We start from the raw sequence: 13,571 nt of genomic DNA on the forward strand, positions 1-13,571 counted from the left end.
CATCCCATTCCATCAGTCAAATCTAACAAAATTATTTGATGAGAGGAAACACTCGCAGGCATCAGATCCATCAAGAATAATAAATTCAGGTTACAGTTACAGCCAGTGAATGGTGAAGCTTGCCAGTGTTGAAAAATCCTTTTTTCATTTTCCCTTGGTCACCCAATGCCCCTGACAAGTGGAGCAGCTCATGGATCACTTCCATGGGACGAGGCCCTGACATGGAGCACGACTGGATTCCAGCCTGTGACGCCTTCGTGTGGCAGGAGTTTGAAATGCAGTGAGATATTTGCCTTACAAAAGCAACCAGCAAACAGCAAAAACTGCTCAACTCGTGGGGGAAAAAGAACTGGCAGATTACAGAATTATGATACTTTGACTAAGTATCATAATCTGACAGTGCTTTAAAATAATTTCAGATTTTCATAGGATGAATTCCCTCAGGTTTGAGAAGAGCCAACTAGTTAAAATCCAGGCAACTCTGTTGATTTGATTGAGTCAGAACAGTGAAAGAGAGCAGAGAATCTGGTTTATAGATTGAAGGGTGTGGCTGAGAGGAGAAAACCTTTTCTCTTTATAAATGCACAGCTTTTCCCTCCCTGCCATCCAGGTGTGCCCTGAACATAATGTTCCTATTGTACTTCCTAACAATGGCAGGGGATTTTAGCACAAAGGCATAAATTCACTCAAATAGAGAGGGTAGTTCATTTGCTTGTTTGCATTGTTCAAAACAGATAAGCTTAATAACATTTCTGGGTTTTTTTCCCTTTAATTCCCAAGCATGAGTTAATTAATTCTCACAACGCCTGAGCTAAAAGCAATCTCCATTCACCTAACAGAGAAATCACCACAGGAAGAAAGACTTCAAAACTCTGGGATAAGCAGGAGTTTCCACTACTTAATTTAATTCTGAGTTAATAGAGTAATTAGTACTAGGAAGATGTAAGATGCTGCATACAAATATTGATAAACCTGAAGTGGTTTTTGCCTCTCTGGTAATTTTTAGGTTTAGGACCAGAGGAAAGTTCAGCGTAGTGCAGAGAAAATTTTAAGCAATTTGTGAACAGGGCAAGTTTCACCCCAGTACAACAAGAACTGAGAGAAAGAGAAGCAAAAGAATAAAGACTTAACATCAATTAACAACTTTGGGTTCCAAGCATTTAAACCTATGCTTCCATCCCTTTATCTTTACCAGAAATATTGTGTCATTTTGTGCATTCTTCTCCTTTCTGACCTTTGCCTACTTCTTTGGCCACCACTACTAAATGGCAGAACATAAACAGAGCTTTCAGAAGAGCTGAACCTGTCCTGGGGCTGCTTTTTTGACTACATTTGGAGTGTAACTTTTTTGTTGTTTCTTTGGTTTTGTTTTTTTGTTGGTTTTTTTTTAAATTTTTTTTAGTCTATGGACACCACATGGGACAATCTAGAAATGGAAGCTTTACAGAAGTATGGACTTGAATACAAAGCTTGAAGCACAGAATAAGTTGGAATGACCATGTCTCTTTTAACATGGTTTCTTCAGTTATTAGTACATTTTAGGAGAAAAAAAAAGGGGGGATATTTTTCACATGTAAAATTTTTGCAATTTTTTCCCTCTAAATGATTTGGAAGTAATTATTCAAGACACTAACCAGCATCTGAGCTATAAACTTCAGGCTACTTTGTTTATATTTATGTAACTGTGTGCCTATCTATTATTGAGGGAGTCTTCAGAGCTCTGCCTTTCTGTTCCATTTTCAGTGCAAGGTGGCATGCGTGAACAAGAAAAACATCTCCTGTTTCTGCCTTTGCACGGAGCAATTATTGGAAATGCTTATGGAGTGGGAGTCTCAAGAGCACTCAGGGCTGACCTGATCCAATATTACCTCAGTAGGGATTTCATTATTGACAGAAATAAAACCACAGTGGTTTCTGCAGTCTGCAGCATCAGGCAGTCACCTTCCAGTGACTCCTCCTACCTGTGAGTTATCTCGGTGTAACTCAGGTAAGATGGCTTTTGGAGACCCAGATAAATGGTTTTTATGTACATGTTCTGTAACAGGCCAGACCCTGCAGTGACCAAACGATAACACACTAAAGGACACAATTCCCAGGCATCTCCATGCCTTTAAACCAGCCAACACATGATTGATCTGTAGGATCAGAGTCCTTGAAGGGCCCCACAGAATGAACAAACATCACTCCACAGTGGGACACATCAAGCAGGCACAGCTGTGGCTAAAATATCTTTGTTTTTTCTGTATCATCTGCCCAAACTCTACAGCTCAGGAAGCAGCAGCCAACTCACGTGCTCCAGGGAGTCCTGCCAGACCACTCCAAGGCAGCATTTTCCTGGAAACTGCACATCTCCTGGCAGTTTCACTCTGCATACCATGGGTACCCAAACAGAAACTCGTGTTCCTGATGAAGGAGTGTTTGTTTTCAGCACATGAAGGGCATATAAAAAAATTCAAGCATTTCCTATAAGAACACATGCACAAAATAAAAAATAAGTTGTGATTATGGCACTTTTGCAGAACACCAAAATCTTTGCTGGAGATATCGGAGTAAAGACTCCAACTGGTGTCAGTACTCCAGATGATGCATTTATTTTCAGTGAAGAATTTTCATTTACTATCAAGATAATCACCCAATAACAAAGCTTCCTGCAGAAGGAAGATTCCTTGAGTTGTTGGTAAGAATTCAGCTTGAAATGTAATACAGTTCTGTAATTGCTTCCTTCCAATTAACAGAAAATAATGCAACTCATCTCGGCTATGGGTCCCATCTGACTGAAACAATTCATTGAATACACAGTTAGAAATCAGAAGGAGCTGTCCAAAAGGTACTCCAGTGTTTTGCTGAACACCATCTTTTTCATAACCCCAGAGAACAAGTACTAGTGGCGCTGCTTTCTTAAACTCACTCTGGAGTCACTCACAGGAGTTAAATCCAGGATAAAAGGGGAAAAAAAGGGTTTAACTTGGAAGATGAAGGCCTCAAATAACACAGTAATTTCCACATGGTCAGAGTGTAAAGGCTCCCTTGCTTTAGAGGGTCCCAGACAGGATAAATATTGAGCTCAGCAGAAAGCTGGCCCCCACAGCAGAGGGAGCACACAGTCAGTAATTAAAGATGCAATAATTAATGGGCCTTCCTGAGACTTGCAGGGATCTCAGGTGCTGCTGGGAGCAGGCTGGGCTCCGGAGGGATGAGCTCCCACCATTCCCAGCCCTCTCCAGTGCTTCCAGGAGCAGGCTGGGCTCCGGAGGGATGAGCTCCCACCATTCCCAGCACTCTCCTGTGCTGCTGGGAGCAGGCTGGGCTCCGGAGGGATGAGCTCCCACCATTCCCAGCACTCTCCTGTGCTGCCAGGAGTAGGCTGGGTTCCGGAGGGATGAGCTCCCACCATTCCCAGCACTCTCCTGTGCTGCCAGGAGCAGGCTGGGCTCCGGAGGGATGAGCTCCCACCATTCCCAGCCCTCCTGACCGTGAGGCAGGACAGGGCTTACCTTGCCTGGGGGCAGGCTGGGCTCCTGGAGCTGCATCCCCTGGCCCTGAGCCCAGGCAGGGGCACGGCTGGGCAGAGCCACAGAGGAGCAATCAGCCCGCTCCAGAGAGGGAGAGCCCCAGCCCCTGCTCTGTCCTGCCCAGCCACAGCTGCAGGGTTTGCACAGTCCTGCAGAGAACCCAGAGTGCCCAGAAGGAGCCCGGATCTGGCAGTGCCTCTCTCCTGGCTGCACCAAACCAAGCATTTTCAATTAGCAACATGTTTCTTCCCCCCACCATAACAGCTGTAAAGCAGAGTGAAATTCATTGTAAAGCACATGCATTAAGCTGAAGAGGCTGAATACACCAGGGCTCAGCCTGCTGCAATAAAAACTGATGAAACTGAATAATCAGAGAGGAATGAGTAGCTGTTTAAGTTCTCACTGCTGCCAAAAAATATTAGCCAGGGAGGACAGGCTAAGCCTCCTGTTGGCTCTTGGCATTCCACTTATGGAAATGGGTTTGTTGATATTTAACAATAAGAACTCTAAGTCTTTTACTAATTGTTCTCTTCAGGAACTACAAAAAAGTCAAACATATGATAGATTCCAAGAGATAAAATATGGGAATTCAAGGTAACAGGTATTATTTTACAACAGTTGGAAAACACAACCTTCTATCATCTATCATCTTTCTCTTCTCCAATGAGGCAATCACCAATACCTGGCTGAAGCCATAATTTTATTTAGAGGTATTTGGAGGCCTTGGTGAATTTGTCAACAGTTTAAAATAAAAGCTCGTTCAAACTACAAAACATATTAGCTGCCTTATGGCAGGATTTTTAAAATCATACTTCAATCCCCAAAGGGAATGGTCATCTGGAAGGACAGGGAAGAGAGATCCTTTCTGATGATGGTTTGGGGCAGAAATACAAGTCCACATTAAGAGGAGGTCACTGCACATTAGGACAGCTGCAGAACCCAGAACACCCCTCAAACAACCATGGAGATGGGGAACAGGCATTTCTGGACAAAGCCTGATGAGTTGTGCTTACCTGGAAGAATCAGCTAATGGAAACTCCACCATGTGAGCTTTTGAAGGAGGCCATGATTCAGGACAGCAGCTGGTTACTCCATTTTATATCTGTGATTTGATGGGAGTGGCAGGAAAACAGCTTGTCCTTCCTATAACCTGGACTTCTTCCAATGCTTACTAATCTGTTAAACTGAAGAAGAGTCAGAGAGGCAGCAAATGGTGAGATTGCTGTCACCTCCTTCATTTTCCTCACTTCTAGATGAAAAGTTCCCTTGCACCTTCAGTACAGGCCAGGGTGAGCTGGATACCAGGTTAGTGCTCATGAAGCTGTTTCCAGGAGAGGTTTTCTATAACTAACACATTTCAGGACACCAAGTTTCAAGAAGCAGATACTTTGCATAGTTTCAGCTCTCACAGAGGTGCTAACTCAGTTGCCTAGAAAACAACGTTAATTTTGAGGAAAATAACAAAAAGATGAAAGTAGTCAAGTCAAAAAAACAGCCAATATTTCCATATTCTGTAAGACTTCAGCTGTAACAGAGGCTTAGACCTTTGAATTTAGTAGCTGCCTCACACCAAACTTGTTATCTTCATTCCAGCGAAAATATAAAAATACAACATTCACGAGCAAGAGTTCTTAGCACTGCAACAAAGTCTGTGCCAAAATTAGAGATGGCTTTTTTCTCACGGGCACATCTCCCGCTCCCTTCTCTGGGATTCTGCTTTGCTGGTTTCTGTTCTGCTTGTCTGATCTGGAAAGAGCTCCAAGAGGCTTCCTAACCAACAAGGAGGGAAAGTTTCACATGGTTTTGTCACAAGTTCAAAAACTGGTCTTGACTTCCTCAAGAACATATACAGCCCCAAAAAGATTGTATCAAGAGGGGTTTCGGTGCATGCCTTTCTTGTAAAGGTATTTAATTTATTCTCCTTACAAACATGGGACAATGATTGCTCTGCAGGCACAGCAATATTCCAGCACTTCTGTCCCTTGCCAGCTCTATGATAAAATTAATAACTATGAATATTAACAAATCATTTGCCCAGCCTGAACCAGATTTTATTGAAGATGAACTGCAGTGGCTTTCAACCTGGCAGATTTGTGCAGCTTCAGCTACACTATCAGGGAAACTCAGGGACTGGCAGTGGAAATAGAGGTGCTGCAAGAGGGAACTTCACTAACAAATATAAGATTTCAAAAGACTTCACTAAAAATACAGCAAGACAAGCAACGACCTCCCTCCTGAGGATGGATAAATTCTCAGGCCCTGCCATGCAATGCCATATTTGGTATCAGTGTTCCTACACGTGGACTGCCCTCCTCTGGGAGATCCCCAAGGCCAGCTCCACACTCCCCATGGATGAGCCTTCACTCCAGCATTTTCTCAGCTAACAGCCACTCTTACCTTCCCAGCTATTTGGATTTGCCTTTTCCACTGCTCACGCCACAGAAGAGTTGCAGTGCTCCCCTGCATCCCTTTTTACCTGCTGGGCAAAGGCTGATTGCTGGCCAGCATTTCCAGGGACTGACAAGATAAACCAGATTTTGCCTCTCAACAGTGGCATTTATTTTTGTTTCTCTCCTCAACTGGCACTCTTGTGGAAGTTATAGAGAATGGTTTACCCTTGAAGCCATGACTTCCTCACCACATGTGGCTGCCTGGTACTGTGTGTGCCAGTTACACTCGCTGTAGGCAGACGTGAACAGAGCCAGAACTACAGATGTGTCCATTATCAGCTGCACACCACACACGGCCTGGGTGCCTCCTGCCCCCACAATTCCTGGGAAGCTGTCTCCTAGCAAACATCAGGACTGCAGACCCCAGAAAAGGCCTCAGGCTCAGTCCTGCAGAGGTGGGGAACACAACACCTCCAGGTATCCAGGGCACCGGCTGAGCACGAGCAGCCAGACATTACCAAACACTCCAGAGTTTTCCTGCACAAACACTTGTTCTTCTAATCCAATTACTTTCCCAACACACAGAACAAATAATCACCAAGGGGTTGGAGAGCTGTAGGAGAGGTTCAGAAGCAAATTCCTAAGTACTGCAACAACACCACGAGATGACCAGCAAAGAGGCAGTTCCCCCTCACTTTCCCATTCCCTCCTGCTCTGAAGGAGATGCTGGCACCCTGCTGAGGTGTCATTTGTAGCACATGGTATTCCAAATGTTGTTTTCACAGATAATGAAATCTATAAAGCACTCAAAAGTGCAAACCTGATGCACCCAATAAAAACCACACAGGCACCTCTTCGTCTCCAAGAAAGGCAGCTCAGTCAGTCAAATTCTGCCATAACAAGCAGAAATGAAAATATTTTACTTTCAAATCCTTCCTCACCGAGTCCCCACATCATGGACAATGCACTAATGAAACAGAATGAATTATCAGGTGAGGTTCCATCAGTGTGCTGACTGTACTTTTAATGAAAACATGGACAGAGATATCATGGGCTATGAGGTACATTCAGATTCTATCAGAACAATACCTAGAACACCCCAAAATCTCCACATTACCCTTTAGCATTGCCCTGTAATCCTATGAAACAGTGCCCACTTTATGCTTGGAATATCCATATTCCAAAATAAAATTTTTATTATGAAACATAGGTTCAAAAAGAAAAACATGATTATTTCCCCCCCATTTTCTTACACAGAGTGTTGAATTATTCATATTTAAAGAGGAGCCATGGATTTCACTTTTTAAAAAAAATTATTTGTATCTATAGAACTTGCAGCTGGTAGTCTAGAAGGAGAGACCTTATCAACTTGAGAAGAGACATCCCCCAAAATACCAGAACTTTGGGGCTAGAACAGCACAGGAAGTTGTGGAAAGTTGATGACAGGTTTGACAGTTGATGACACCTTGACTAGATTTTCAGTAAGAAGATAGTAAGAAAGAGAACACTGATCTGGATTTTTCAAGTTAATGGTGGCAACATCTTGCAGCTTAAATTGTGCTGCAGACCGAGCTGGGATTCTCCTCTTGTCCTCCAGAGCTAAACCAAAGCAAACAAACAAAAGGATTTCTCATTTCCACAGTGAGAGGACTATCTGCTGCCCAAGTAACAACCCAAAATAAAACAGTCCTTCAGGCACTGTGCACACTGACAGGATTCACCACTGCGAGCAGGGCCGCCTTGCATCAGGCATGCCCTGCTCTTTTTTCCTTTTCTTGCTGGCTGTGCAGCATTTCGGTGCTCCCAAAGGCTGTTTTATTTCCCAGACTCTCTTTAAGCAGAGACAATCTCGTGTGAGAAGTACAAGTCTTTAAGGCTAACGTTACAATCCAAGCAGAAGAGCAAGTCACACGCAGAGAAACGATTTTCAAAGCTTCGACTAATTTTAAATGACACTTACATTCATTTCTGCAATTTTCCTGCTGTAAGCACATGAAGAACCTCATTCTACATTCCACTGAACCCCTCAAATACCCTCAACAGTCCATGAACATCTGGAGTCCAAATGAATACAGAATTAATCCCTAAGGCTGGACAGAGAAAAAGGTCAGGAACCATCCCTGCTATGAGAGTCGCTGAGGAAATCTTGCAGCGGGTCACTGAAACCAGGCTGCACTTCCCTGCTGGTTTTGTAACACGCTTTCTTTTCAGAGCAGTTTGCCTTAACCAGCTCTTGCCCACAGCACAGCACTGGCATGGCTGTAATGCAGTGACCCGAACCATCCTGATAATACCTACGACACACAGCTCTATCTGTCCCCAGTAGCAAGGCATTCCTAGGACATTCTAACCAGATTCTTAGCACCTTCACTCTCCCAAGAGTCTTCAGAGGAGCTGATGGTGCTCAGCTCCTTGGGCTTCTAAGCCCTTCCTTTTCCTTCCTCAGGGGAGGGGGCGACGCATCAAAAATAAAAAAGAATAAAAGGAAAAGAAACAAAGAGTCAATGACACACACATGCTGTCCTACACACACACACACCCCCAAACAGAGGGAAAAAGCAAGGAAAAAGGAAAGTTCTACAGGGTGCTGATCTGGAATGAAATGGAATTTGGAAGAGATAGTCATATTTGGCACTGTCAGCAAAAGCTTATGAGCGGCCCGGTGACTCTCTGAGCCTTAATGCCCTTTGTACACTTGTCACTTAAAAACAGCCCTGGAAAGTTCAGCTGTGCTGCTTCTGACATGTTTTTCCCACCGCTGTTGAATGGACTTGATGGAGAGATACATTTCCTCCTCTCCCAGTTCCATACAGCACTGACCAAGAAGGACGTATTCCATTTGGCCTTCAAGTAGCGTTTTCATGGTCCATGCAGATCCCTTTAGAAACAACCAACATCAACCAGAGCTCTCTGTTGGAGAGCATGGAAATTAAAAACTCCTGATGTCCCAAAGTGCCCCTCAGGCTGAAGGCTGAGGCTCCTCACAAGGTTCCAGCTGCATCCTGAGCACGCCGCTCTTGTGCAGGAACCAGAGCTGCAGGAACTCCTCGGGCATGGCGTGGAAGCCGGAGTCGGGCAGCACGTTGTCGTAGTAGTGGTGGCTGATGAAGCTGCCGCGCAGGTCCACCGAGAAGGGCCAGAAGCCGTAGATGGTCACCTCCTCGCACAGCCCCAGGGCTGCGCTGACCAGGAAGAGCCCCGTGGAGAGGCGCTTGGCGTGGATGCCCTTGCCCTTCCAGAAGCGGCCGATGTCCCGCAGGAAGGTGGGGTTGGCAAACAGGACAGACTGCCTGGCACCGAAGTCCTGCAGGGTGTAATAGACGCGCAGGGAGGGCCCCGTCCCCGTCCTCATGGAAAAGGCTGGCATGTAGATGTAGCTGTGGTTGTACACCTTCACGCTGTCCACAAAGGCCTTCCGGGACCACAGCAGGTTCTGGAACCTGGAATAGCACAAGGGAAAATGAGCAGGTCACACATGGATTTCCCAGATGTCTCATAATCCACCTAAGGGCTCATACCCATATTTACAATCCACTGCACACCTTTTTGAGCCCAGAGAAACTCCAGACAAACTTCTGGCTGTCTGACACGGCCTCTCTTTTGAAAACAGACACCTGAATAGAGAGTTGAAAACTATCTGGTATCCTGCCAACTCCAAAACATTTCTGATTTCATATTCTTTAAAAAAAAACCAAATGAACACTGACAACATTCTGTAAGACTCAATCCTTTTTAGCAGTATCTTTCATCTGTCCAAAAATTCAGATTTTTCAGGTATGGGAATCTATAAAAAGAAATTTTCAAATCTGTGTTGTTCTTGTTCTTAAAGGCAGACTAAAATAAGGAGGCAAGTTAGATTAGGAGAGCAAGGTGCATGTACAGATTATTTCTGTGATAGCAAAACAGCACATTCCAATTTGTTTAATTGTCAATAGCTATTTGCTGATGGCTGTTTTATTCCTGATGTCTGACTGACAAACTGCTCCACAGCCAGCATCATGGGCTATAAACTTTCCTTGCCATACCCCAAAGGTGGGGTTTCCTCCCCACCTTGGTCACTTGACAATGTCCAAAGCCTTCAGAGTGCAAAGCTTACTACAAACCAAGCCTCGCACGCTCCTCTCACTGCAGCTAGGCTGCTCCCCTGCATGTGATCCCCATTTTTCCCTCAGCTCCCAAATGCCTGTGTGCTGCCTCCCCTCCCTGTTTCCTGCAGCCAAGGCAGATGTGTCATGACTAATTCCCTAGTCACACACCACAAGAGTCAGAACAACAAAGTTAAGCCAGCAGCACTGGATTTTTTTTTCCTTTCTCTTGTGAAGGCAGAAATAGGTATATTAATATGTTTTTAAATGGTTATAAAGAGATCAATTTTATGTATAAGCCTCTTTGAAACTATAACAAGAATGACACAGGTTTAAATAGAATGCCAGATGATCTCAAGAAGAATTAAACAAAACTTCAGCTGAAATGACTGGAAACAAAAAACCCCAAACAGCTTCAACAGCATTGGAATGTCTCATAATATATGCCAGGTCTTTTTGTAGTCTTTGTTTTGGCAAAAAAACCAAACCCTTGAAATATTCTTGATAAATTGAAAGGTTTTGTTGACATTTTTAATATGAAATATTTGGTCTCTTGATTTGCTACAAGGTTCTTGCAGAACTTCCTGCACATGGTGCTAGAATGAAGCTGGTTTGAAATCTGAAATCTGTCTGGCTCTCACTGCTTCTCTGCAGATCTGCTCCTACTGCATGGTGCTATTTGCTAATGGAGACAGAGCCACTAGCTTCCAAGCAAGACATCAATTCAACCCCAACCTACAAAAAATCCCCAGTAATTTCATAACTTATTGCATTTGGCATTCTCTTCTGTGGAACCAGCCAAGACACAGCTTTGTGCAGAAGGCTGGCCAAGACCAAAATGCCTTGGCAGAAATTCACTGTCTGCTCTCCACGTGGGCCTCTCCCGCCATCACTATCAGACCTGTGACTGTTCCCCAAAATCAGCTTTACCAGCCTCTCTTCCCAAGGGGCAGCAGGACAGCCCGCAGATCACCAGGTGCATGAGTTGGCTCCATCCTACCAAGCTAATTTTGTTTCCATCAGGACACTCTCACTGAAGGGTTAAAAACCAAAAAGAAACTTCAAGCTTAATTCTTTCAATATTCACCTAAGTGCTCAGACCCCCAGTACCCAAACACTGTCCTAATATCCCCAATCACTGTGGAAAGGTCCCTGTTCAGTCACAGGGCATTGCAGGCTCAAGCTTCCTTCCACAGTGAGGGGTGTGGAGCCAGCACCCTGGCTGAGGAGGGGCCAGAGGCTGTCCCCTGAAGAGGATGGTCACTGGCTCTCCTGAAGCACCACGTCCTTTCCCACTTGGAACTAGTCCACAGTTTTACTGCAGAGGGCAAATAGTTGTGGTTCTTCTAAACCTGCGTTTTCTAGCAAATGTACCATTCTTAGACAAGCCCCACGCAGCTCAGGATGAACACATTAAAACTCCTCAGTCTCAGAGGGCCAGAGACTCTCCCAATATTCATTTGCTATCACTGCCACAACATTTGCAATTCTTCTGGATAAATCTCCCCAAAAGCTTTAAAGTAACAGGGAGTAAAGAGCAGTGCCATGAGACTGGTGCATGGGAGGGTCCATGCAGGAGGGACAGCAACATTTGTCACCCTGCTGCAAACTGTCCTTCAGGAACATCATCACCTCCTGCAAGCCCAGCCTCATTCCAGCAGTCTGGATGGCAGTGCCGTGGGCATCCTGCCCAGTTCAGCACGTGGGCATTATGCAGGTGGCCAGGAGCCCATGGAGAAACATAAAACATGCTGATTATGGCTGGGCTGACAGTCTGACAGCCAAAAAGCTGCTGCCCATCTTGAGCACCTCATGAGGGGACATATTAGAAACAAATGAAAATTTCTGTTACCTATTTGTAAAAACGGGAGCGTTGTCCAGCATCCTGACACTTCACAGGCTGGACAGAAGCTGAGAAATCTGGGGACCAATGCTGTGCATAAGCAAGTTCCTAGAGCTGGTGCTGGAAGCTCAAGCGTGCTTTCCTTTAGCTCCCAATCCAGACAGGGAGTCCTGCAGGCTTTAAGGTACCACAGCACACCCATGCCAGCCAGAAGGCTGCTCCACGCTTGACAGAGACCAGGAAGGCTTTTCCCTAGCGGCTCTGTGGTGCCCACAGGAGCACCAAGGTGTTTGTCTCCCGCGTGTCCTGGCACAGCCCTCGATCCTCACGGGCACCAATGCCTTCCCTCGTGCCAATCCTCACCCAGAACGAGGAGCTGCTGGTTCCTGCTGGCCTCTCCGTGGCACAGCCCAGGAGCTGTGCAGCTCCACCACACACACAGCTTCCAAGGAAATGCATCAAGTGATCTAGAGCTTGCACAAGAGCGCATCTCAGGGGATGTTATCTCCCCAGCACAGCTTGGAGCAAGAAACAGCTGAACTGCTCTCAGGGTCCTGCCCTGACCTTCTGCAGGCAAGCTCACACAAACATGTGGTGAGTCGCTGGCTTCTGGGTAAAAGTGGAGCTGGAATCTTCCAAGCTCTGAGCAGCACCTGGAGACTCCACAAGCAGCTTGGGAATGTGCCATGATGTGTTCCAGCAGCTCCCAGAGAGGCACGAGTGACTGAACCCTGGCAAAAACAGATCACAGCAGCTCCAGCCCAGGCACTTCTATTTCCACTGCACTCATCAGGGGACAGTGAACAACTCAGAGCATCAGCACCACATGTTTCCGTCAGGTTCCTAGGAAAAATCAACTCAAACCCAGCAACTTTCAGCAGCATGTGGAGGCAGAGCTGCACAGGTATCAGAGAAATAGTTTCCTTGCCAGCAGCTGGAGAACTCCCTCAAATCTCTGCTCTACTTTTCCAGAGAGAAATATTCATCCAAGAGAAAACTGCCATGGCACACTGTCACAACAGAACCACCGAAGACTTAAGAGCAGTAAATGCTTTGGGTTTTGTTTTTAATCTGTTTTTTAATGTTCCTTAGCAGATTCACAGGGACTGTGCTGCTCTCTGGTACTGAGAGACAGTTCTCAGTAACCACGAGGAATTTGCTGCAGTGACATTGAGCTAACCCTCTTGCAGATAATTATGGCAGCATTCCCTTGCATCTTGGTTTCCTTTTGATCTCCCCAGAGTCGCTATCTCATGCCTGTGACGATATCCCAGGCATTGACTCTGCTGGCATCTGCAAAGTCACAGGTTCAGCATTCTGCAGTAACTGGCAGTTGACTTATCAGAGGGGAAAAATAAAATTATGTAACGAGGGGAACAGCTCAAATGCCAAAGAAATAGCATATTATTTTAAAATTATGACAGAGCTCAAGGGAATAGAGCAGAAGGTGTAAAGACTTACATTTGTTATGTCCCTATGACAAACAATAACCTCACAAAAACTATTTAGGTAATTTGATGTCAGCACTAGCCAAGAATGATTTAGCAATTGCTGCAGCTGTTGGACTCTGCTCACAGCTGGGGTCACAAGGAGTCAGCCTACAAACACACACGTGAGCCTGCTCTGCTGTGACAGAGGGGTTGTACTGCACTCATTGCTCAGAGCGCCATCCCAACAGTAGTGCCCTCCTCTGTGCCCTGTGCTCTCACATCCAGCTCCTCCTGAGGATGTGCCCCTCTGG

General features: G+C 45.4%; 1 protein-coding gene across 1 annotated transcript in view; it reads right to left on the reverse strand.

Moving 5' to 3' along the window:
• Positions 1-6,895: 6,895 nt before the first annotated feature.
• Positions 6,896-13,571, reverse strand: part of ST8SIA1 (ST8 alpha-N-acetyl-neuraminide alpha-2,8-sialyltransferase 1) — a 92,404-nt gene continuing 85,728 nt past the window's right edge. The window contains exon 5 of the mRNA XM_030959409.1: positions 6,896-9,342. Within this exon, the coding sequence (XP_030815269.1) occupies positions 8,862-9,342 (481 nt within the window). The 3' untranslated portion in view covers positions 6,896-8,861. The remainder of the gene's footprint in view (positions 9,343-13,571) is intronic.

Source organism: Camarhynchus parvulus, chromosome 1A (assembly GCF_901933205.1).
Source record: "Camarhynchus parvulus chromosome 1A, STF_HiC, whole genome shotgun sequence".
Lineage (NCBI taxonomy): Eukaryota > Metazoa > Chordata > Aves > Passeriformes > Thraupidae > Camarhynchus > Camarhynchus parvulus.